The sequence below is a fragment of the Leptidea sinapis genome, chromosome 29, assembly GCF_905404315.1.
Source record: "Leptidea sinapis chromosome 29, ilLepSina1.1, whole genome shotgun sequence".
In the NCBI taxonomy this organism is placed as follows: Eukaryota; Metazoa; Arthropoda; class Insecta; order Lepidoptera; family Pieridae; genus Leptidea; species Leptidea sinapis.
In genome coordinates, this window is record NC_066293.1 from 6098590 (window position 1) to 6125958 (window position 27369).

At 37.9% G+C, this 27369-nt stretch overlaps 1 protein-coding gene across 2 annotated transcripts; it reads left to right on the forward strand.

Annotated features, from left to right (window-relative positions):
• Positions 1-397: 397 nt before the first annotated feature.
• Positions 398-26720, forward strand: LOC126973464 (phenoloxidase-activating factor 2). Of its 2 annotated transcripts, none has more exons than XM_050820768.1 (9): positions 398-507; positions 12144-12321; positions 16321-16435; positions 18164-18269; positions 19992-20101; positions 21046-21296; positions 23094-23278; positions 24331-24495; positions 25886-26720. In XM_050820768.1, the coding sequence occupies exons 2-9, from the start codon at positions 12144-12146 to the stop codon at positions 26048-26050; spliced, it is 1275 nt and encodes a 424-aa protein (XP_050676725.1). In that variant the 5' UTR covers positions 398-507; the 3' UTR covers positions 26051-26720. The 2 variants fall into 2 exon arrangements, with proteins under 2 accessions (XP_050676725.1, XP_050676726.1); XM_050820769.1 differs by having other exon boundaries at positions 21067-21296.
• Positions 26721-27369: the final 649 nt, after the last annotated feature.

The window sequence follows — 27369 nt, forward strand, 5'->3', positions numbered from 1 at the left end:
GCATTAATATAGTCATCCCCAGGGCATTTGCCGCTCTTAATATACCAGCTGTTTAAGAGCCAAATTCCACCGCGATGCCAAGCGTTCTAATGGATTAAACCTACGCACGTCGACACTCTGCGTCCTTCTCATGTCCAAGTTACTTCAATTGGTGCTGGGGTTTCTACTTCCACTGCCGAAGACATCCAACCTCGCAAATATGTCAGTATCAGTGAGTCTTACATCTTTGTGCCGTATGGTGTCGAAACACTTTAGTTTAGCTAAGGAAATTACTGGGTTGCGGTGATCATAAGTCTCAAAGAAAAGAGCGCAATCATTGTGGCCCTTACTGATTTGGGTTTTCAAGAATTGTGAGCCACAGTGCATCGTTAAGGCGCATCACGAACCATCGAGAATCGCAGCGTGCATAGACCTTTTTATCTCGGACCTTGCAATCTTTTGAGGAAAACGAAGTTAATTCAGTCCGCCATTGTCTATCTCTGTGATTGGTTGTGTGAATATTAAAAGGTAAGATTATATCTTGTATTTTCCTCAAAGATTAGTATTATGTTTTGTTTAAATATTAGCTTGTGCGTCTTTCTGCGCATGCGACTTTGTAACATGGTTACGAAAGATATCAATTACTGGACTGAATCATATTTTGATTATTAATAATTGGATTCATTTAAAACTGTTAAATCTTTTGGGCTTGACTGAATAACAATTAATTATTTATTATAATAACTTACTAAGCAATACATGACCACGCCTCCCTGTGTTATACCTTCGAATTTGAAGAATACTTTGCCACGTACAATCAAACTGTGAAATGGGCTTCCATGAGAATACGAACTTCAAGAAATCACTCGAAGATAACTGACAACGGCAGCACTGTAGACGGCGGTGATCACTTAACATTAGGTGATCCGTACGCTTGTTTGTCCTCCCACGATAACCACAAGCTATTCATCTCGGGGATAAGCATGTGGTTCGTCGTTTCAAACCTAAATGACTATAAATCGACGCACTTGCCAACTATCCATCAATTATTTAAATTATAAAAAAAAAAAATTAGCGACAGCTGATCAGCGACTGCCAGAACGGCATTTCAAAGCTGGCGATCTTGCATATCTCACCCATAAAAATGGAGAGGCGTTGGTGGTAAGTTTTGACATAGCAAAGGCCTTCGATCGGGTGTGGCACCAAGCGTTTATAGCGAAACTGCCATCTTATGGGCTTGCCTACAGTGCAAATTTGTCACTACGTTCGGACAGTCGGAGCATAAAAGTTATCAATGGGGTAACGGTATAAAACTTAAAACCCATAAACGCTGGTGTGCCGCAAGGTTGCGTGCTATCCCCTACACTGTTTCTCCTGCATATCAATGATACAAATTTTACAACTCACAACTAAAAATATCCCCTCGATTTGAATTCGCTCCTCTAACTGCCACAGCCTGTATAGGCGTACTCGGCGTCGCTATATCGGGTGACTTCCAGTTGGAAATGAAGGCGAATCCGGCCACTAAAAAGCTCTGCCAAACTGCATAGAACTTTGTTAGCGAAGAAACTGCTTCCATAGATAAACGGAAATATAATTTTTTTTTTTATTTATGATATATTAAATTTTGGCTTTCCTCAAAATGTTTTATCAAATGACTGTTCTTTTTGTATTCACTTTTGGTATTGGGCTCATGTGAAATGCCTAGGCATACTGTTAATAAACCTTATTCAATTATTCTTAAATTAAGCGCTTTAGAATCGTCAATATAAATATTTCTTTATAATTACTGAATTAACCATATGTTGAGCTCGTGAGAAGAACATATAAGAAACTCAACGGCCACACTTTTCAATAAATTAGAGTATTTTTACAATGGCTGTAATACACACAACAAATTAGTTTGTAAGGTGCTACATCCAATATATTAATAGTGCTTAAATAATATAAATAAATTGAAGAAAATAAGTTATCTTATATTAGATACATCAATCTTTAGAGCTTGAATTCATTGTTTGTGTAAGGATGCTTCATGAACATAAATTATTACTGTCATGATTAGTTTTTATTTATTGAAATCTAGCTGACCAGACGTTGTTCTGTATATAATAAATAAAATAATGTTTTTATATGAATGTGTCAATAATATATCATAACATCAAAAATTACTTCGTAAAATATGCACCCTGCTGTCGTAATGAAATTGTTTCACAGCAGAACTGTCAAACCGTGCGTCAATAAATTCTCTCACAGAATTTATGTATGGACACATCAAAGGAAAAACAAATTTGTTGTTTTTATTTAATTTAGCAGCATTTTCCTATTTATTTTTTCACCTTTTAAACCTTCTCTGGACACCGTAGCTAGTGAAATTACTGGGCAAATCAGACTTAACATATTATGTCTCAAGGTGACGGCCGCAGTTGTAGTGACGCTCAGAATTTTTGGGGTTTTTCAAGAATCCATTACAATGCAGTGCATTGTAAAAGGCAGGGCGTATCAATTACCATTAGCTGAACGACCTGTTCGTCTCATCCCTTATTTTCATAAAAAAAAGTATTATTTCAAGTATTTTTCATGGTTTCAACTAAAAGCATACTAAGGAACCTCTTTTGAAGTTGTTTATCTAAATATATTTCAAATGTCCTTTCATAACAGCTAGTAAGCCCATATGAGTATACAGATTCAACTCGGGCGTAAAAATAAAGGGTTACTCGGTTGACTACATCATTTAATTGTTATAATGACCCTAAAATCAACCTCACTTTATCACACACAATACTGACATGTAAGTCAATCCTTAGTATTTTTATCTTACCACCAAGTCTAGTTTATCACACTTTTAGTTTTTTTTAATGAAAATAAGGGACGAGGCGACCAGGACTTCAGCTGATGGTAATTGATGCGCCCTGCCGCTCAGGATTCTTGAAAAACCCCAAAAATTCTGGCATGAGATGTTAGGTCTCATTTGGTCAGTAATTTCACTAGCTACGGCGCCCGTCTTATTTCCAAATTCACTTGACATTTACACTCTCGTTATTTGGCATAATTATGATCGTAACTACAACTTCGCTTTTTATGGTGCCGAAACGAAATCCGTCTGCACTATTCGGATCCGAAGTACTTTTAATAGGATTTAACTCGAAGTTCGTCGTTATTTCGTTTCGGACCGAAACATCGGCTTTCTATTTTGGTAATAGACCCCCACGTGTTGCGGATGTCTATGGGCGGTTGACTCACCATTTCCCATCGTGAACATCTTGCCCGTTTGCCCCTTTTATAATATAAAAATCTTCTCATAACACGTTTGTACCAAGTGCGTTCGCAATGGAGGGCTTTCTGAAATAACTTAAAAGAATATTAAGATCAATAATTGACAAGTAAATTCTGTTCTTCCTTGTTTGTATTATAAATAAATAATAATAAAATAAAATAAAAAGCCTTTTATTTCTCGCATTAATAAAGTAAAAAATTACAGACATACTTTCTTAGATTATTTACATTTAGATTTTTGGTAGTATAATAAAGTGTAGTAATGTGTATAATCTTAGTTAAATTACCTGAAAATATAAATTATATAATATTTACAAAGGTACCTATAATTTAACATGCAGGCATGCAAGAACCCCTCTTATGTGAGGGCTTTGGCAATAGTCTTCCAATTTTTGCCAGCTTTTTTTATAATATCGTTATCCCAGCGAGTTACTGGTCTACCTTTCTTTCTAATTGTTTGTATTATATCTTTATTTATTATACTATTGAATTGTCTATAATAAATCTAATACTAATGTATAAAAGGAATGATCAAGCTGATATACACTGGCCTGCAAAAGAAAGTATCACACTTTTCAAATTAATTTTTTTTCTTAACTATAGAAGGTAGAGATTTAAGATTAAAAACGTTTTGTTGCAAATTTTATAGGCTTTAATTCTTAGAAACTTAAATTATACATTAGTAACATTTTTAACTTAAAAAAAATAAAACAATGAAAACAGACATTTTTAGTTTAGTGTTAAAAAATTCAACTAAAATGTTATTTAATTTATAATAACTGGTATTGCCTCCTCGAGCTCTGATTACAGCTTCGAGCCGGTTTGGCATACTGCACACTAGGTTTCGGAGCCGATGTTGGGGAATATTCTCCCATTCTTCTACCAGGGCCTGCTTTAGTGCCCTGAGGGTAGTAGGTGGTGGTCTGCGATTTCTGACTAGCCTCCCAAGCTCATCCCAGGCGTGTTCAATCGGGTTGAGATCAGGACTTCTTGATGGCCAAGCCATCACGCTGATACCGACCTCCTGAATATACTCTTGTACGATATGAGCCGTGTGTGGCCGGGCATTATCATGCATCAGCATCGATCCATCACCCATATTTTCTAAATACGGCCCTGCATACTCATTGAGAATCTCTTGAGCATATTTTTGCCCAGTGAGGGTGCCATTTTCTATGGCTACTAGCTCTGTGCGACCTTCTGAAGATATGCCAGCCCATACATGTACACTGCCTCCACCATATTGGACTCTTTCTGAGATGCAGGCTTGAAGGTATCGCTCACCAGGTCGCCTGTAAACACTTCGCCTTCCATCAGAAGTGTAAAGGGAGAATCGAGACTCATCTGCAAACAAAATTCTTGACCATTCTTCTTCATCCCACTGCATGTGTTTACGGGCGTATCGCAGTCTCGCTACTCGATGCTGTCTCTCGAGTTTTGGGCCACTCGCTGGTCTTCGGGGTTTCAAAGTTTCTTCAGCCAGTCTTCTTCTCACTCTGTCACTAATGTAGTCCCTCCGGGTCTGAAGTAGCTGTTGCTGGACTTCAACTGCATTTTGGTGGTGATTTCTTAACACAGTGGAAATAATATAACGATCTTCTCGGGCACTGGTACACCTGGGTCTGCCATTACAAGGTCTCCTCAGATGGTGTCCAGTCTCTTTGTACCTTCACTTTACCTTCTGGACCGTTCGTACCGTCACACCCACCATTCTTGCAGTGAGACGCATACTGATGCCTAGTTCCAGAAAAGCCATCTTCAACTGAAAGAGGCATGATAAATAAATGTTATGTGCTTTTTAGCATAAATTTTTAAAACAAGATCTTGAAAAAAATTTAAAACAGAAAGAATAATGTGAATGGTAAAATTGTAATTCGGAAACGTCCACTTTGAAAAAGGAATGGTTTTGTTTTTGAAGTTTTTTTTCAGCCAATTCTTAAAAGAAGGTTACCGACTATAAAGTTTTTATGTACAAAATTAAATTCTCTTTGGAGTCCTTTTTATTTCGAAAGTATATCTTGTGAACTTAAAACGTTATCCCAATTTTAAAAGTGTGATACTTACTTTTGAAGGCCAGTGTATATTATGCCTACGTAAAAATAATATTTTTGGATCGTAATTGTAGCCGCTGATACACGCTATGTTAACTATTTTAAACAACAACTTGACCCCACAGACTCTGTTGTTGTTCTGTTCAAAATAAAAAAAAACTCTTGAGGGTGGAATTTCGTAAAATCCGTTCTTAGCTGTCCGCTCTTAGTAAATTTCAAGTCTCTACGCCTCATGGTTCCAGAGATATCGTGATGAGTCTTTCCATAAATACTGAAACAAAGAAAATAAAAACTATAGCAAATAACATTAATTACTTTTATAGTGTGTTAGTTTAATAGATAAATATAACACAATCTAAAATATCAAAATTGGCTGTAGTACAGTCCTTTAAACGTTGAGGCCAGTTATCAATAGAAACACGCACTCTTTCCAAGGGAAAATACTTCACTGCCAATCGTACGGATTGTTTTAGGGACTTGACGTTTAGAGCAAGCCGTACTCTCTAAAACTGGCCATAAATCACAATCTAGTGGATTAAGATCCGGACTAGACGACGGCCAGTCTTCAGCTCTGATGAAGTCCGAAACGTTCGTTTCCACCCAAGTCTGGGTAGACCGAGCTTTATGACCCAGCGCCGAGTCTTGCTGGAAGGACCATCTTTGGTTATTGAACATGGTGTTGTTAAGGGGCTTCACTACCTTCTGAAGAATGGTATTTTGATACACTTGTGCCGATGTTTTGATACCTTTTTCACAAAAGTATAACTCAGTCACTCCTTCATAGCTAATACCCCACCAACCAACCATGTTGATTAATTGGAAAGCTTCCTTAGAGATTGGTAAAAATGGTCATTTTGTTTGTTTAAATGTTGCTCAATTGTATAAACTTTCTCATCCGTAAACAAAATTTTTCTGTGACCTCCCTTTGGGTACCAATTCAGTAGTTGTTTTGATTTTACTACCCTATTCTTTTTTAAATTATCAGTTAAGAAATGAACGGTACTGGTACAATCTTATAGGCTGCGTGTCCTTAGTCATCTTTTAAAATACGCGACACGGTTTTAGGTCCTATCTTCATCTCCCGAGATAAAATCTTAAGCTACGGCTTCGGACAGGATTTCTTCGAATTCTTTCCCTACTGCTTTATCCACCATTCTCGTACGAATACTACGTGTACGGCAAGATCTTTTTCTGTCACAAACAAAGGAGGTCTCATTGTACCTTTTAATAGCCCGGTGCACAAAGATTTTACTAATACCAAGCGTATGGAGAGTTTTATAAATTGCATTTGGCTCCATACCTACTTTTTGTAATGCCATCACAGCGATTCGGTTCTATTTATCAATTAATTTAATGGAATGGCCATTTTAATATCGCAAAATATTGTACAATGTATTGGCGCCAAAATTGGGAAAACTGAATGAACAATCATATAAAAATAACAGATTCTAAATTCAAATGTAATATTTTGTTTATTTTTAATTGTAACAGTATTTCTGGCCAGATTAAGTATAGGTGGAAATCTATATTATATATATATATATATATATATATATATATATATATATATTTACTATCTTTTTACAGATAATGACGACGTTACTGACATATTTACCTTTGATCCCGAACGATCGGGTCAAAAAGATAAAATCATGATTTATAATTGTATGGGTTATTGACCTGTAAAGATGAAAGCACAAAAGGTATTCATTTTGCGAAATTGATTCCTTTATAATTATGTCATATTCGATGTCCAGAAAACTGTAATTTAAAATGTTAATATGGTATTTAGAATAGTAGTGTATGAGGTATATTTTAGAAGTTACCCAGTATAATGCTTTTGGCGCGTTTGCGAAAAACTAGCAGAGTGAATTTTAAAAATGCGCGCGCGCACCACCATCCATATTCAACACCCTGACGTTAGCTGGTCAACTAGAACATTTGTATCATACTTCAGATTAATATTAAGTAAATTAAGAAGGTAGGAAACCTTCTTTTTTACAATGTTTTTAGTATTGTTTTAACCAACCCGACGTTTCATGTCCTTTTCAGAGCGCGTTTTCAGGGAGACTGCGGTTGACATGATTCAAGATTAGTTTTTGTCATAGTTTTTAATCCTTCAAACAGTATTTTATTTAAATGTGTAACACTCGTGCTATTAAGGAAATATTAATTGAATTTTTCTTAAATTTTAATATTTTTATTCAAAATAGTATAAAATCAGTTATTGAACGTCAAAAACTACCACCCACTCGAAATATTATGCTCAAGAGGAACAGACGCAATAAACTCAGAGGGCTTTTTTTTTTTTTTATTTAGTAACAATATAACATCGTACCAAAAACTTAATAATTAAACAGCTTGAGGGAGGGTGCACCATTCCAAACTTGTGGTATCATTAAGAAAGTCATATAGATGTTATAGTAACCTTTACCAGACAAACGTTTTATTACAATTTCTTTTAAATTTGAAATACATTATATTTTGTACGTTTTCTGGGATCATGTTGTAAAAGCATATACATCGTCCAATCAAACACTTACTACCTCGACTTAACCTAGTTGTAGGCATAACGAGATTTATGTTTGTTCCACGTGTTTGTTTGACATTGTGATTATCACAGTTGATGTGCTTATGAACATACATAACATTGTCAAGAATATATTGAGAAGCAACAGTTAATATGGATATTTCTTTAAAATTTTATAGTGATACTTTTATTACATCGTCTCAAACTTTTTCGTCTGTGTGTTGCATGTCGCGTGACGGTCGGGCAACGCATATAGTTCGCAGCAGCTGACCGTGTAGTGTATAGACTTCTTACTCATTTGTGCCAGTGCTCCACGCTATTTTGTTTGTTTTTATTGTTTCCCATTATCATTCCAATTTTCCATATATAAAATTAAGATTGATAAAGCGATTTTCCAAAATATTATCCCAAAATTCTTTAGTTAAATGTCTATAATGTGAAAAAAAAGTTTCACTTTTACCTTGGTTTCATAAAACCACACAATCCTTTTTTCGCTAAATGATTCTTTCGGAGCTAGGTTATAAAAAACGCGAAAAGTTAGTCCTTTCTGTACTTCGACAGAAATTGGCAAAATTTACGACATCGATGTTGATAGAGCCATATAAAAAAAAAGCTATCAATAACAATGTTGTTGACCTTGTCATTACAACTTCGTCGGAATACAAGTTTGAGCTTAAACATGAGATCTTCTCTACGGGAGATTGTGCGGTCGTAGCATGTAATTAATGCTAATATTATAATGGTGTAGACTTTTATATTATTTGTTTGACCACGTTGTAAACGTTGAATTTAACCATTCATTTATGTAACCGCAATTAAATTCTACTTCCCATAGCCATGACTAGATGGCGCTAATAATAGTTTTAAGACACACTATTGGTATTAAATGCAAATGTGTTAGTACTGAATTGAATATCCAATAAATTGACGACGTCGAAGCCCTCGCCGTGGACCTCACGGGGAGTATCCAGCGGTCGCTGGCCACCGCGACAAAGGAGACCGAGTCCAGGTAGATACCGGAGTTGCCGGCAAGACTGCGGCAACTCATCCTCGAGAAACGAGCTTTACGCCGCAGTTGGCCGGTGACCAGATGCCCAACACTCAAGACTCGTCTTAATAGGCTGGGCAGCCTAGTCAAGAAGAAGCTCGAAGAGGATGCCGCCGAGAGCTGGGAGGAAACGATTGGCGAGGCCGCAGATGATGTATCAGTTCTTCATCGTCTGTGCCGCCAAATCACAAATCTAGCGCCCCCAGCTCGCCCGCTAGCTCGGGGCCGGGGTCGGGATGCCGACGGAGCTTTGAGATATGCAGCGGCAGAGCGTGCCGACATCTTCGCGGAACACCTTGAACGCCAGTTCCAGCCGAATCCAACTGGCACGTGACAGCAGTTGAGAGAGAGGTCGCCGAATATCTAGAACGGCCGGTAGAGGCACTAGAAGATGCGGTGTTCTTCTCCCCAACTAAAGTGAGAAGCTGCATCCTTCGGACGAGGCCCAAAAAAGCCCCGGGCGCGGATGGTATCACAAACGCCGCCCTGCGTCATCTGCCGCGTCAAACCATCGCGGCGATGACGCGACTCTTCAATGGCATCCTGCGCTCGGGGAACTTTCCAAATATCTGGAAGGAAGGCCTCGTCATTATGATCCCGAAGCCGGGGAAAGACACCGCACTAGCACATAGCTACCGGCCCATCATTTTTCTGGCGACCCAGTCTAAGATATTCGAATCTCTCCTGCTGTCACTCCTAAGACCCTACATAGAGCTTAGGGAAGAACAGTTTGGATTCCGCGCAGAACACAGCACCACGCTCCAGCTGTCCAGGGTACTCCACACCCTCACCGCTTCTCGCAACAAAAGAGAGAAAGCTGTGGCAGTATTCCTGGACATGGAGAAGGCGTTCGACCGTGTTTGGCATACTGGACTCGTGCACAAGTTAGCTGCAACCTCGACACCTCCCCGCCTGGTGAGGATAGTCGCCAACTTCGTTGAAAACCGTCGGTTTCGAGTAAGGGTAGACGATGCCATTTCAGCTTCCAAGATTATCTCTGCTGGCGTACCGCAGGGGAGCTGTCTGTCTCCCCTGCTGTACGCAAAATACACAAATGACATCCCGCTCGAACCGTCGGCGACTCTGGCGCTGTATGCAGATGACGCGGCGTATATTACATCGTCACTCAACCTGACGCACGCCGCCGTGAAGATGCTGCGCCAGCTGGACACCCTACCAGAATGGATCAAGAAGTGGTGGCTATCGGTGAACGTGGGCAAAACCCAGGCGTTCGCGACTGGGAGTGTGCACACTGGCCAGCATAGGTTGCAGCTAAACGGACAGGACATTTCGTGGTCCCCGACGGTAAAGTACCTCGGGGTCACCATCGACCGCCGGCTCAACATGAACGAGCACGTCACGAAGACCATCGCGTCGACAAACGTCGCGATGGCCTTACTTCGTCCAGTGCTCTCCTCAAGCCTCCCTCTGAGGGTGAAGGTCTTGGTGTACAAGACCCACCTACGCAGCCGACTCACGTACGCCGCGCCTGCATGGTACGCGCTCGTGAATCTAACTAACCGGAAAAGGTTGCAAACCGTGCAGAACAAGATCCTCCTCCGCCTGTGCGCCACGGGCGCACCATGGTACGTGAGGAACCAAACAATCCAGAGGGACCTAAGAGTCGAGGGCTTGGACGACTTCACTCGTTGTCTCGCCGTCAACATGTTCGCGCGTGCCGACTCGTCCGATCTCCATCATCTGCGAGATCTGGCCCCCTGGCACGCGCGGCCACCTGACAGCCGCCGCTACCCGCGTGATCTCGTGCGGGACGAGGATGAAGAGTGACGTGTTTGCGCGCGGCTCGGCTGATCGCCCTCCCTCTTCTTTGGGGCTGATCGTCAAGGCCCGCGCAAACCGGCAACAATCACCGGATGAGGGAACAGGCGCTCCCTCAGCTCCAAAAAGATAACCACAACCCTTTGCATCCGCTCCCCCAACATATATACCATAAATTAAAGAAGACTACCGCACAGAGAAGACCACGACGTATAATAAATTGACGTTCTACCTAAAACGAACCTGTGGTGGTATATTAATAATGTTGTACAGAATTACATTCCCTTCCCTTAAATCTACTCGTAAGGTTTGCTTTTGTTTCTTTTTCATTTTTTGTACGTGATAGCTAATTTCTTGTGGAACGAATATACATGGTCGCAATGGCATAGCTACGATTTTATTATTGGGGTGTAGACCTACCAGTGGGAGGCTCCTTTGCACAGGAAGCCGGCTAGATTTTGGATACCACAACGGCGCCTATTTCTGCCGTGAAGCAGTAATGTGTAAACGTTACTGTGTCTCCGTAGCTAGTGAAATTACTGGGCAAATGAGACTTAACATCTTATGTCTCAAGGTGACGAGCGCAATTATTGGGTTTTTCAAGAATCATCAATTACCATCAGCTGAACGTCCTGCTCGTCTCGTCCCTTATTTTCATAAAAAAAGTATTATCAAAAATAAATGCGAATCTAGATTCAACCATTCATAGTAGAATCATATAAAACTTTTATTTATAAAAGATATTATATTTTTTATGATCGCTATTAAAATGCTCGTGTATTATTATTTTTTTAACTGTGTGTGTAGATTGATTTATCTACTGTACTTAATAATTCTTGGGTTTTTCCTTATTCCTACTGTGTCATCGCCTAATTATGTATTTAATTTTTGTATGTTCTGTATAGCTATATAGTAGATTGTTAACCGAGGGTCGAAAGAATCAATTCCCGAGGTATTTAGACGGCTATGATCCGAGTAGGAATTGATTCTTTAACCCGTGTTAAACATTTTACTTTTCATTTCGAATATGAGGAAAATAAAACTAGTTATTTATCTAAACTATTATAAATAGGTACTACTAATATTATGATTTAATATTAGTAAAATTAATTGTCAAATTATGACAATTTCAGACGACTTTTTAAATTTTAAATATGGAACTCTCCGCGTAATTGTTGCGGCTTATTCCGCTCAAAGAAATTGGCGTTAAGTTCACACTGGCTGCTTAGAAAGTTACATGGCCGCAGCTTTTTACATAAAACTCTTCACAGCTGAAAGCAGTTCTATTTTTGAAGTTCATTCCGGCCCTTAGGTGGAATGTAATTTGTATGTGTTTTTCCCTCTCTATGGAGGGAATCAGCATTTTCCACCCAATAATCAGATCAAGACAACATTACTTTCCGAGTATGAGAAATGAAAAAGAATTTATCTACTTACTTATACTTTGGAGTGACAGTTTAATCCTGAACAATTTTACCAACAGATGCGGATGTTATTAATTTTTCTGGCGGTGCTGTCAACAGCCTACTGTCAAGACAAATCCGGGGATTTGGACTCCGTAATCCGGGAGATCTTTGGCAATCCAAGCCCTCCGACTCCAGAAATTGCCGATAAGAACCAAGCCTCAACTATTGTGCCACCGACACAGACTACAACCAGTGGTAAATATTAATGCATATTATTATATTGTCACACGTTTCTTTATGAGAAAAAATGGCTAGATGAACAAGACGTTTTGAATAAAACTTCTTTAAGCGCGATTTGAGGGTAGGTATTTTTATGACGGTAGTACTCTGAGCGTAAAAAAATTGTTTATTTATTACATAAATATATCATTTCAAAAGATTTCAGAAATTTTCTGTCATTTGCGACACTCTTTAATCTAAACTAATGTTATAAAGAGGAAATATTTGTATTTTTGTGTGTATGTTTGTAATGTTTTCACACAAATATTATTGTACCAATTTTAAAAATTCTTTCACCATTAGAAAACTGCATCTCCACCGAGTGACATTGGCTATATAACATTTACAGAAAAAATAGGAATCCCTAATAAAAATGCAATAATATAATCCAAGGTGTGAAAAAACTAGTCACCAAAGTCTGTCATCGCGTCCAATGCGGAAACTATAGATGATAGAACAAAAAAATGTTCTACAGTATTATAGAACGTATCAATATCTACATTAAAGTCATATATCCAACTACTGTAGTTAGGCCACTTTAATTACTTTAGAACCGACTTCAAAAAAGGAGGAGGTTCTCAATTCGTCGGTATGTTTTTTTTTATTTTTTTTTGTTTTTTATGTTTGTTACTTCAAAACTTTCGGCTGTGTGAACCGATTTTGTTTTTTTTTAATGGAATAGGAGGACAAACGAGCGTACGGGTCACCTGTTGTTAAGTGATCACCGCCGCCCTCAATCTCTTGCAACACCAGAGGAATCACAGGAGCGTTGCCGGCCTTTAAGGAAGGTGTACGCGCTTTTTTTGAAGGTACCCATGTCGTATCGTCCCTGAAACACCGCACAACGAAGCTCATTCCACAGCTTTGTAGTACGTGGAAGAAAGCTCCTAGAAAACCGCACTGTGGAGGACCGCCACACATCCAGATGGTGAGGATGATATCCTAACTTGTGGCGTGTCGTGGTGAAGGTGGAATTCGGCGGCAGGAATCAGGTTAAACAGCTCTTCGGAACACTCCTCGTGATAAATGCGGTAGAAGACACACAATGAAGCGACGTCTCTACGCAACGCCAAGTGATCCACCGTTCACAGAGCACTGGGTCCCCAACAATTCGAGCTGCTCTGCGTTGCACGCGGTCAAATGGATCGAGCTGATAATGGGGTGCGCCACACCAGAGATGACAGCAATACTCCATGTGTGGCCGGACCTGCGCTTTGTAGAGCGCTAGTATGTGGGCCGGCTTGAAGTATTGCCGTGCTCTATTAATGACGCCCAGTTTCTTTGAAGCCAATTTGGCTTTGCCTTCCAGATGACCACGAAATTGGCAATCGCTCGAGATTTCGAGACCCAGTATTCCGATACTAGGCGCGGCTTTAAGAGAAGTGTTCTCGAAGAGCGGTGATACGACAAATGGGGTTTTTTTTGTGGTAAACGCGCAAACTTGAGTCTTCTGGGGGTTAAATTGGACAAGGTTCAATTTTCCCCATTCCGCGACCTTCTCAAGAGAGGACTCGATAGAAGACACAAGTTTCTCCCGGCATTGGTCGACGATTTCCCGAGAGAGACCTGCATGGCCAGTGTATACGGCATCACCAGTGCTATCGTCTGCATAGCAATGAATGTTGGAGGTGTCCAACATATCATTGATATGCAGAAGAAACAGCGTGGGAGACAGCACACAGCCTTGGGGCACTCCAGCATTCACGGGCTTCAGGCTCGAGCAATATCCGTCGACAACAACCTGTATGCTGCGCCCAGTGAGGAAGCTGGAGGTCCACTTGCACAAGCTCTCGGGAAGCCCAAATGATGGAAGTTTGGAGAGGAGCGCCTTGTGCCATACACGATCAAAGGCCTTCGCTATATCCAGGCTAACTGCCAGGCCTTCCCCCTTGGTTTCAAAAGCCGCTGCCTATCTATGTGTTAGGTATACCAGAAGATCACCTGCCGACCGACCATGGCGAAACCCGTATTGTCGGTTGTTGATCAACTGGTGACCCTCTAGATATACCAAGAGCTGACGGCTAATTATGCTCTCCATGATTTTGGAGAGCAGGGAGGTAATAGCAATAGGCCTGTAGTTTGCCGGATCCGAACTGTCTCCTTTTTTTTGGATCGGATGGACAAGGGCTGACTTCCATGAGTCAGGGACTACGCCTTTAGAATAAGAGTGCCGGAATAAACGTGTTAGCACCGGCGTCAACTCAGGGGCACACGTTCTAAGCACGATTGGAGAAATGCCATCCGGCCCGCTCGACTTCCTGACGTCCAACGAAAACAGAGCTCGCCTAACAGTTTTCTGTCTGAACTGTACTTCAGGCATAGAGCTCTGACACCGCGGGATGGTCGGCGGTGTTTTTCCGTTGTCGTCAAGAGTCGAGTTGGAGGCGAAAAGTGTGCACAAGAGATCGGCTTTCTCTTTTGCCGTATGGGCCAGGGTGTCATTCCTCATGTACAACGGCGGCATGGATGATAATTCTTTTTCTATTTGAAAACTGGTGCTTCTCGTGTAATTGAGTCCAGATCTGACAATGGCATCCATGTGAAAACCATAAAAGTCTTAAATTTGCTATAAAAACAATATAATCTAATATACAAAAATAAATCTATAGTCTTAGTCTATGTACGCGAGTGAAACCGCGGGACATTGCTAGTATTCAATAACAACGCTGTAATGTCATGTGCTAGACTAACCTTCAATTTCTAATTCTCAATAATTATTTAATGTTATGAGTGAACATTCTTAAAATGTGAAAATGGTATTAATTAATATATAGATTACAAAAAATGAATTAATAATCAGTTTCATCTAGATACCGCGCTACCTAAGAACAATAGCTTTTTTATTACGACAAGTTAATTAGATGCTTGTGTTCGTGGCATCATGACACTCAATGGCATCTCTCTAATTTTGTAACATACGCTTCGTGTTATTTTACATTGAAATGAATAAAATATATAGTTGACCCGACAGACGTTGTTCTGTTTAAATAATAAATAGAATAATGTTTTTTTTTATGAATTTGTCAATAATATTTCATAATTCACTGTTGTTGTAATGAAATTGTTTCAAACGTATGATTTATTAATCTACATATAGTTGGTTGTCAAATGTCAAATATTGTGGTTGCGAAATTTAATTTGTGACAAAACTTGAGATTTATCAATCGACATAAAACTAATCTGATCGATAGCTAACAACTGTAATCTTCCAACTATAGTTAGCTAAAATTAAGTTTAAGTTTATTTTTTACCTCCTGAGAAAGTTAGAAACAAATGTAAAAATTCTAATTAGTTATTAATTTGAAACTATTCTTTCGATTTGATTTCTGAACGACGGAGGACATATTTTTATATTTATTCACCTTTTAAACCTTCTCAGGACTTCCACAAATACTTGAAGACCAAAATTAGCCAAATCGGTCCAGCTGTTCTCGAGTTTTAGCGAGACTAACGAACAGCGCAAAGTAGGTCGTTCCCGCACGAGCGAAGCGAGTGCAGGATGACTACGTGCGCACTAGGTTGCGCAAAGTTTTAACTATAATTATTTTCAAACATTCCCGCATGCTCAACTACATTCCCGCACCCTCTTGTCAACGTGTGGGAGTAGTACTTTGCGAATGCAAATGCATGCGCAAAATCGAACTTTGCGCACGATACTAGGAAAAAATACTTACTGATGATATGTGTTCCCAGTGTCTTTTTATATTTTATTGTAGTGTTATTTTTACAAAGTTTTACTACGCAACCCGGCATTTCAGTTTCAATTATTAGCAAAGTTTAACAGAACATATGGCACGTCAACGTCACACATTGTTCGAGATTTGCTCGAGCACGTAGTTTTAGTTGCCGCACTTTGCGACTACGCCTGGGGTATCAGTTCGAGCGCAGCGGAGACCAATACTTAATCTAAGCATATTTTATATGTATCTGTAATATTAAAAGCTGTAAATCTTAACATGGAACATAAAATTTTAGATTCATACGCGCCTTGCGTGATGGAGACGGGAGATGCCGGCCAATGTGTCCGATATTATCTCTGTAATGGTAACAACTCCATCATCACCGACGGTGTGGGCATCATTGATATACGGTGAGTACAATATTATTACATCAATCATACATTTATAATAAAAAATCAACGTGTGTGCCAGGACACATAGAAGAAGTGAAACCTCAACGGACTAACAAAAAAACTGGATTCAATCCGATCTAACAAAACATGCTTAACTCTACGAATACTTAATAAAAATTTTCCCAAAAAATATATCGAAAGAAACGTTGCACAAGTGAAAACTTGAACTTGTAATTGGGCAAAGTAAATGGGAATTCTTTCTTCTCTGAGTTTTTTTTATGATAATAAGGGACACGTCTTGTATTGTGAAAATAAGGGATGAGACGAGTACGTTCAGTTGATGGTAATTGATACACCCTTATGGTTGTCTAGTTGACGGTAAAAAGCACAAAAATCTGAAATCACTTCAACTGCACTCGTCACCTTGAGACATAAGATGTTAAGTCTCACATGCTCAGTAATTTCACTAGCTACGGCGCCCTTCAGACCAAAATACAATAATTACACATTACTGCTTCACGGCAGGAAAAGGCTCCGTTGTAATACTCATAATCTAGCCGGCCTGTGTAAAGGAGGCTCCTTAGAGAGGCGACTTAAGGCTTACCCTAAGTCGCCTTATCATTATGCCTGGGTTTTCCCTATTCTTTTTAAGCTCCGGGGTAGCACAGGTTAAAACGGTTGTCCCCGACCTGACAGCTAGTAAATAGCTAATTAGAGTGAATAATAATAATATTGACACACTTTTTACACAAATTATCTTGCCCCAAGTTAAGCATATATAGCCTGTGTTATGGGTTACAAGACAATGATATATTTAATACAATATACTTACTTAAACATACATAAAGTCATATAAACATACATAAATACATTTAAACATCCATGACTCGGAAACAAACATCCATATTCATCATATATTTGCTTGCACCTACCGTGGTTCGAACCCGGGACCTCTAGCTTAGTAGGTAGGAACGCTAACCACTCGGCTATACAGTTCGTCGAATATCGCACCTGCTGTCTTTTTTGGAGTGATTCTAATCTGAGTCAGTACCCAATATCTACGAGTAGATCGTAGTATACGTAAACTAATATAACAATGTGTTTTGAGTCTTCGGTAGCTGCGAATCAAATACGATTTTAATTGAATCTTATTAGTAGCCAGCCATTTAAAGTTGTTTTTTAACTAGTTTTGAAAGTTTATGATTAAGTACAACTTCTGTGCTATACCTGTTTTATCATGTGGCATTTTGTACAATATATCGCAGCAGTATTTTCTAATTAAGTCATGTTTTACTGATGGAATAACCCTAGTTAGTCTTAGTAGGCTTATGCACGGGGAAGGGCGTTGGTGTGTCCAAATTACTTACTGGTGCTGAGGCACTGCTTCGACTGCCGAAGATAGCAAACTTATATAAAATATGTCAGTATCAGTGAGTCATAACATCTTTGTGCTGTTTGGTGTCGAGACACTTGGCCTGTAGGGCCCAGAGATACAGAGAATATACAAAGCACTTCCTAAATCTACGCGCCTCAATGAGGTTACTGGAAACCCAAGCGCTAGCAGCTATTTCGGTCAAAGGGGTGAGCTATCCAACGAGGAAATGCTGCCAGTATTCTTGGTACGTTTCCCCGTAATGATTTAATTTAATGTAATCATAGTATTATAAATATAGTTAAGTATTTATAAGCATTATTGAGTTTGTTTAAGCCATGATAAATATTTATAAAGGCACTTTTCCTTTTCAGAGTACAAGATGGCCCTTGTCTCTCATACCTTGACGTATGTTGTTCGGCCCCAGATATCAGAAAGCCGGATAACCCAATCACACCGAAACCAGATGTTCAGCCCCAGGTAATAAAATTAACATTATATTTGTAGGAATACGTATCACTTAAATGTAAGAATACAAACTTTACTATAGCAAGCCCTTTAAAAAGTAGAAAATATCTAATTAGAAATTGAGTATCAATTGAGTTAATTTTGTAATGATTGTGTTTGGCGAATGAGCCACTATTTCCTAGCGCTCTGTCAATGCGTATTATTTTATATATATACTAATAGATTTCTCATAATTAGGATGATTTGATTGAATGTATGTAAAAGCTATTGAAACAAGCTATAATACAATGCAAAATAAACCATCTTATAAACAAAATAAGGGTGAGAACTTGGTGAAGGAGTATTGTGCCGTACGGCACTCTCGGTTTTGGTGTAGGTATCTGGAAAATCTAGTGCCCTGGGGCACTGCCGATTTTTGAAGATTTATTCTTTTTTTTTTCTCAAAAAAGTAGCCGTTTAAGTACTGTACCAAGAAGATCGTATGAGTATCTGTATTCTATAATGCTGACAGCAAATAAACTACCCAGCCGGGCTATGATGCGCAACGGGAGATATGTCGCGACGCGAGAGACAAAAGTTGTCGACATCGCACACTACGAGTGACAAAATTCTCGTCGAAGACTTGGCGTTGTCACGTAGACAAACCGATGTTGCCGTTTAACAAGGATGAATGAAGAATAAATGGTATTCTTACGTTGCAACACCAATTTCGTTCATTCTATTTTTTATCTTTTACTATTTTAATGATATTTGTGACTCAATTTTACTTACTCTGACCACTGAGTATGTAAGGCTAGTATGCTAGCCCGACTGGTCGGTTAGAACCAGTTTTAACCAGACCGAAGCGGACGTATACCTAATCCTAATATTATAAAGATAAGTGTCCATAAGTGTGCAGCTCTTCAAGTGAGTCAGATGTCTTCATGAAGGTGAAAATTATATATTGTGACAAAAATTACAAGGCTTTAGATCTCGTTAACGTTCCATCTGTTAGTAAAACATTTCTTACGGCCGTTCCCAATATACTATCTACAGATAGAGATAAATTACTACCTTCTACTGTCAGTAATTAGCTGCCAATAATCTGAAGCTGTCCCAATATCGGTAAGTCATTCTTATCGCCTTACTTTGGGACGCGTGAATTGCAATTTCCATACAAACTTCTATCGCTGGTAAGCTATACGTCGTCCCCATTGACAGACGGCGTGTACGGATAAAGTGAGTTACCGTCGATAAGTTTATTGGGACAGAGAAGTCAACGATAGTTACTATTTTTATCTCATGTAAGAGATAGATTGAATATTGGGAACGGCCGTTACTGTCGCAGTTGCATCTCTAAATACATATTTTATCCATAATATTAATCATTTAAAACAAGGGGATGAAAAAGTAAAAAATACAATTATTATCCCCAACAACATTGGAAAAATTGCTATTTTGAAGTAGCAGTCTTTTTGTTTGGATATGGATGTGGCAAAGAGAGGCAGAGGCCGCCCACATACTACCTGGACTAGAACTGTTAACAAAGACATGACGATGCTAGGCCTAACACCAGTAATGACCCAAGATCGCAAACAGTGGCGATCTTGTATCAAGAGGGCCGACCCCAAATAGGGAATGTGCCAGGGGAATATATAAGTTCCTGGTTTTGACGTGGAAAGAACAGTAAATGGCACTATGTGTTTTGCGCAAAAATTAAAAGCTAAAACTAATTTTTGAAAATTTGTTTTCAAGCGTGCTGGTTGTGGTTGGCGAAACCCAGATGGTATTGGTTTCAAAATAACCGGAGACAAAGATGGCGAGGCTAAATTTGGAGAGTTTCCATGGACGGTCGCTATTCTGAAGTAAGTAGTTTCAATTTATATTTTGAATAGTTTCTGGGCGTGATATGTGCATATCAGCTGCTCAAAAAAAAAGAGAAAATTTTAAAGAAATAAACATTTTGACTGTTGCATCTCAATATATTCTTGATAATGTTCTACATGTGCATAAGCACATTGAGGAATGCGCTAGAAACTGTGACATTCATAATCTTAACATGAGGATGAAACATAAACATGTTATGCCTCAGTTAAGTCGAGTTAGTAAGTCTTTTATTGGGCGTTGTATATGCTTTTATAACATGATCCCAGAAAATGTACAAAACCTTGTGATTACCAAGTGATTACCGCCGCCCAGAATCTCTTGCAACACCAGAGGAATTACAATTGCCAGCCACACATGGGCCGTTACTGACCTTTTAGAAAATTGTTCGTACTTATTTTAAGATACCGACTATACGACATGGGTATGTCGTATAGTCGTTTAGTTTATTCTTAAGGGGTTACTTCACTGACCTTCTTCTCTCTAAGCCAGTTGTTGAATATTTTTGGCACTAGATAACAATTTCCATTTGGTCCCGCATCGTTCATAAATTTTGGTTACAAAGTTAATTTAGTTTTTTTTTATGAAAATAAGGGACGAGACGAGCAGGACAGTCAGCTGATGGTAATTGATACGCCCTACCCATTACAGTGCAGTGCCGCTCAGGATATTTGAAAAACCCAAAAATTCTGAGAGGCACTTCAATTGCGCTTGTCACCTTGAGACATCTCATTTGCCCAGTAATTTCACTAGCTACGGCGCCCTTCAGACCGAAACACAGTAATGTTTACACATAACTGTTTCACGGCAGAAAAATACGCCGTTATTATAAAAATTATTCCCAGAAAGGAAGGATATCAGTTTGAAAATATAATATTAGTACATATAGATATGTATCAGTTGAACTTTAGTAACCTGACCACAGTGATGAATATGTTGATCCCAGGATCGAGCCGGTGAACCAGGATGATCCGAACGGGAGAACCCTAAATGTGTACGTGGGAGGAGGATCTCTCATCCACCCGAAGGCGGTCCTCACTGCAGCTCACTACGTCACTGCAATGCGAGCAATGAAGGTCAGAGCTGGTGAATGGGACACTCAGACCACGAAGGAAATATATCCGTATCAAGACAGGGACGTCGAACAGGTCGTTGTTCATAAGGACTTTAATAAAAGTAAGCTGGTTACATCTAATGTATAAAATTCTCGTGTCCCGGTGTTTGTTACCAAACACCTCCGAATCGGCCAACATCTATTTTTCATACCCCTAACTGATGAAAGTTACCCACCCTTAAATATATTTATTTATTTTTTTGACAAATTTTTATTCGTATTTTATTACAAGCTGACCTGGCAAACGTTGTTTTGCCATATAGATTATATATGTAAACCTTCCTTGAGCTTCAACGAATCTATTACAAAAGATTTCATTGAGATCGGTGGAATAGTTTAGGAGTTATATAAGGATACATTCATTAAGGACAAACATACATTCTCTTTTATATATATAGATAAACGATGAAATTTTCTACGATCCCGTCTACGATCGCTCTTTATATTATTAATACTATAAAGATATTAATAATACTAATTCTTGTATCGCTTATTTATATTATTCTGTTCCATCCACAAATCCACAATAGGGTTGCAAGATGGCAATTGAATATAATAATTATTGTGGTACGATTATATTTACGAGTATATTTTTATACCCCAAAAAATTTTAAGTAATTATTAAGAAGTATTTATATAATTAGGCGTTTTTTGCGAAAATACCAATTGTTTAGATTTGCAAGAGCGACACCTCAGGTCAATTTCCTAACATGCAATTATTGGGGTTGAGCAGGTTATCAACTGTGAAGTAGATCCTGCAGATTGAGCCACAATCTGAGCGTTGAACAAATATATATCAAGATTTATGGTCGATGCGTCATTAGGATGGACGGCTCAGCATCCCGCATCGTCCATAAATTTTGGTTACAAATTTAATTTGAAAAATGTATGGCAGAAGTGATATTAATAGTGTTAAATGCGTCATGTAACACTAAATCATTTCAACAAGTGATCTAAACGAGCAAAATTCAGACAAAAACCGGACATTGTGAGTCGGATACGCCCATATATATATATGTCCATACATATTATTACGTTCCTACTACTAGTACGTCCCCTAATCACTAAAATGACATCAATACCTTTTTAAACTTATTCATGTCATTTAAGTTCATAAGCTTATCAAATTTAATGTTTGTTTTTATATTTGAGTGCATTGAATGAAAGATAAATTACGGTTTACGATTTTAACGTACCTAAACAATATGTTATGTTTTTAAAGTGATAACCCTTACTTCTTGGATTCATACACAAATAAAATTTGAAAAACAAAATTTTATGAACGATGCGGGATTCGAACCCACGACCTCCGGCGTTCCGTGCCGGTGCTCTAACCAACTGAGCTAACCGTTCGAGTATCGCCTCGCTATAAAATTCTGTTTGCTTTTTTCAACTCTCAGGTTGTGGCTTCATCTACAGCACCTACTTTACAGTTGATAACCTGCTCAACCCCAATATTTACATATTAGGAAATTGACTTGAGATGTCACTCTTGTAAATCTAAACAATATGTTATGTTTTTAAAGTGATTACCCTCACTTCTAGGATTAGTACACAAATAAAATTTGAAAAACAAAATTTTATGAACGATGCGGGATTCGAACCCACGACCCTCCGGCGTTCCGTGGTGCTCTAACCAACTGAGCTAACCGTTCGAGTATCGCCTCGCTAGAAAAAAAATATAAATAAAAAAATAAAAAACGGTTCGAGGTTCGAGCCTCCTTCCGAGACGCCCCGCGCCTGTGAGCTACATTTTAAGGCCCCCGCCCGGCTTCACCGTAATAGTCTTTAGGGCCCCTTTCGGGGTCTTCAATACGTTTATGTTTTTTCCTCCTCCAAGTATCTAAATTCTTTTTCAGATAATCTCTTCTACGACATCGCTCTGCTGTTCTTGAGCACTCCTGTTGAATTGGCTCCCAATGTGGGAGTAGTGTGCCTCCCTCCCCCTCGCGAAAGAGCCGTCAAAGCCACCAGATGCTTCGCTTCTGGTTGGGGCAAAGACAAATTTGGCACAGAAGGCAGATACCAAGTTATACTGAAAAAGGTAACATAGTAACAGTGGTAATACTTAATATTTTATTTATCAAGGCATTGAGCACAATCAAATCAAATGAAAATCACTTTATTCATTTATGTCAAAAAATGTCATTCCTAAAAGTCAAAAGTTATACTTTTTACCTTTTGCCACCACTTCGCAAAAGTGAGAGAAGTGTCCGGAAACTCGTTTAAATCAATATTTACATCTTAATCCTTTTTTAAATTATTTTGATTTTGGTATATGTAAAGTGATGCAACAAAAATACTCAAATTTCACATACTCAGTGCTGATACGAGTAAGAAAAAAAAAAAAGAAAATAGTAATAGTTTATTCTGTTAAAATCAAAAAGTCAAAAATTATTGGGCACAGTAATCTGTGCAAATAATTTTTGTTTGTTTCATCGATATAATCACTAATCAGAAATCTTCCTTCAAATATTTAGAATTACTACATTATAGTAAGCAGGCTTTATCACTTACCATCAGATGATATTTTCATCGTCAGGTCACTAAACACAAAAAATGTAGATATTCTATGGGGCTTAAAATTGCACCTTGGTGAACCCCATGCGAAAAAACGAGACATCATTAGATGAAATTAAGAAACGTAATTTTGATTTAATAAAGAAAACTTGAGATTTACGTTAATAACAAATACAGTGTTCCTAAATTTTGTAGTCAACATTGATGAGTTGTAATAACACTTAATTTAGAAGAACAATAAAAAATGGCACCATAGCTAGTGATTTTACTGGGCAAGTGGGACTTATCATTTTATGTCTCAAGGTACGAGCGCAATTGAAGTGCCGCTCAGAAATTTTGGGTTTTTCAAGAATCCTGAGCGGCACTGCAGGGTATGTCAATTACCATCAGCTGAAAGTCCTGCTCGTCTCATCCCTTATTATCACAAAAAGGAGGTTTTTCCAAATTCGCATTATTATAATTATCTATTTATTTTGCCAATTATTTCATTGTTTGTGATAGAAGTCCCATGCTTTGGTAGTTTAAGGCCTTGTTCTTACTATTCAACGGTTATTATAATATTGACTGTATTTTTAGGTGGAGGTGCCGGTAGTGGAAAGATCTGATTGCCAAAAGGCACTGCGTTCTACGAGGTTGGGAAATTTCTTCATGCTACATAGTTCTTTCATGTGCGCGGGGGGTGAACCTGGCAAAGATACCTGCAAAGGGGATGGGGGCTCACCTCTAGTGTGTCCTATACCTGTAAGTTTTTTTTTTGTAAGCCTTGAAGTTCCTCGCAGTTCATCTTCTATACTCAATTATATTATGATGTATTTACAATATAAATGTTTTATGTTTAAGTATATATATTATTATATATTTAAGTGGGTATTTGGGTGCATATATATCGTATATTATATTATTTATTGCATTATGTCAATTTATAAATAAATGTCCTACACCCTTAAGTTACCTGAAACAGATCACAACACAGCGATAAAGTCGCTTAACTTTTTCTACCATAACTATTACTACCTCGACGAGCCTTTCTCGGACTTTTAAGAAGGTACAAAACTTTATACAAGATAAATAAAACTAATAGGACATCTGGATTCGAACCGGGGTCTTCTGCTTTCCGGATCGCCTAATGTCCCATCTGATCTATTATAGTCTTGTATATATAGTGGTGAAATCTACCTTTGTATTCTAATGTTATTGTAGCAGTTTCTCTTTAAAACACGGATAAAACTACATTTTTTTTAAATTGAAACCTACCTAGATCGATTTCTCGCCCCTAAAACTACCTGTTTACTAAATTTCATAAAAACCGTTGGAGACGTTTCCGAGATTTAGAATAAATTATTTAATTAAATATTTGTATGGACGAATTGCAAAAAATGTTTGAAGTTATATGATTTGTAAATTTTAACCTTATTTTATATGTTTAGTGCAATAAAGAATTTTCATTCATTCATTCATTCATCGATGAAGAAGCTTGTATCTAGATTCACAAACATTAGCATCTCGAGAGATTATACAATACTAAATGAAATTAAAAATAAATAAATAAGTAATAATTGATTTGATTGAATAAATGATTGACAATTTCTAATTAGGAGTTAAAGATCACAGCGAGATTATTTAGGAGTCCCGATTTGGAAAAATTACTATATATTTTTGTCATAATCATTAATTTCATTGACAGTTTCTAATTGTTAGTGTCAGATCACTACGAGATAGGTTACGCAACCCGCTTTGAAATTAACTCCCCTAAAATTACAAAGGAATTTTGTTTCGTAATAATAATTGATTTGATTAATTTAATGATTGACAGTTTCTAATAATTTTGAATGTCAGATCACTGTGAGATAGTTAAGGAGTTCCTATAATTTTGTTTTGTAATCGCAATTGATTTGATTGAATTAATAATTGACAGTTTCTAATAAGTAATTTAAATCACTGCGAAATCGTTTTGATGTTTAGTTTGATAAAAATTACAATAAAATATAATTTGGACCAACTTTAGTCATGTACCTTCTCTTTTCCTGTCTCTACCGAGAGGCAGATGAATATGAAACCACTAGAGAAGAGATTCTCTTGTGGTTTCATATTATTTTGTTTTGTACTAATAATAATCTTGGTTTTTTTTCAGTATGAAACAGACCGTTACTACCAAAATGGTATCGTGGCTTGGGGAATAGGTTGTGGTGAGGACAGCACTCCAGGTGTTTACGTCGATGTTGGCAACCTCAGAGAGTGGATCGATGACAAAATGCTGGGAAAAGGCCTGGACATAAAGGCTTACAGTTATAACTGAGCCGATAGAGTTGGGTCTTTATTATTAATAGGGTATTTGATTGGTTTTAAACAGTGACGTACAGTAAAGAACTAGGCTCAAAATCGCATGTTAAAGGGTCGTCTAAAAATACATTAACTTATACAGAAAATATTAAAAGATTCATTCAAATTAACACCCTATTCCGCGGCAGTAATGTGCAAAGTTTAATTGATACATTACGAGGCAATAACATTTTGCATTAGCAATTAAATCTAATTATTTAGAAAAATATCTAAAAACGTCAAGTTACATACACAATTTTGTTAATTTAAAGGTAGATAATACAGTCAAATACCCTTAAGGGAAAGTCGAGACTCCTATAGAATTTCAAACTCAGATTTTAGAGCCATTTACGTTGATCAAAAGTTTATATGTATATTTCAGATGTAGCATCATTTAAATATTATAATGAAACAACAATCGCTTGTTAAATAAGAAGTTCTTTTGGGCTATTCCATGAACACATACGTTTTAGTTTAGCAACAAGTTTTCGAAGAGCTAAATATTATCTTGAAGGTCAAATTAAGATCATGTCTGTGAGCCTAAAGTTACTTTAAGTTTTCCAGCCTTTCAGAAACTGTGTACCAAATTGACTTGATAAATCAAAAATACTCATAATGTGATTTTAAATAAATATATTTCGTATTAATGTGTTTTTTTATTCGGCTTAGCGATGTGGACTAAAAGGTAATTAAAGGCCTATTATCACAATACGAAATTGCCATAGTTTTTGCTGTAGTCGAAAATAGTATAGTTTAATTTAATAACAGTTACAAAAATATGTACATGATAGCTTATTTACAATTTGTTATATAGAGTCAAAATCAAATAAATTTTATTCAATTAGTCTTAAAGAAAGCACTTTTGGATCGTTATTTAAAAATATTTAAGTAATTTAAATTACTGAATCTGTTATATGTTCGGAAGAAGTGCATTTGCTGAGATGAACATAAAAGAAAACCAACGGCCATCATCAAACTATAGAATTTACAATCTTTCCTGAACATTGTAGTCGCGATTACTGTCACAATTAGTAATTACTGCAAACACAAACATAATTAAAGGCTATTTACAAGGAAGAGATACTAGATAGGCAGCAGCTATCGAAATCCAGGGAGAAAACTAGTACTAAATATGGATATAGCTAAGGCCTTTGATCGTGTATGTCACAAGACGCTTCTCTCATAACTTCCATCATTTGAGCTTCCCGAAAGTTTATGCAAGTGGACTTCCAGCTTCCTCACTGGGCGCTGCATACAGATCGTTGTCGACGGTTATTGCTAGAACCCGAAGCCCGT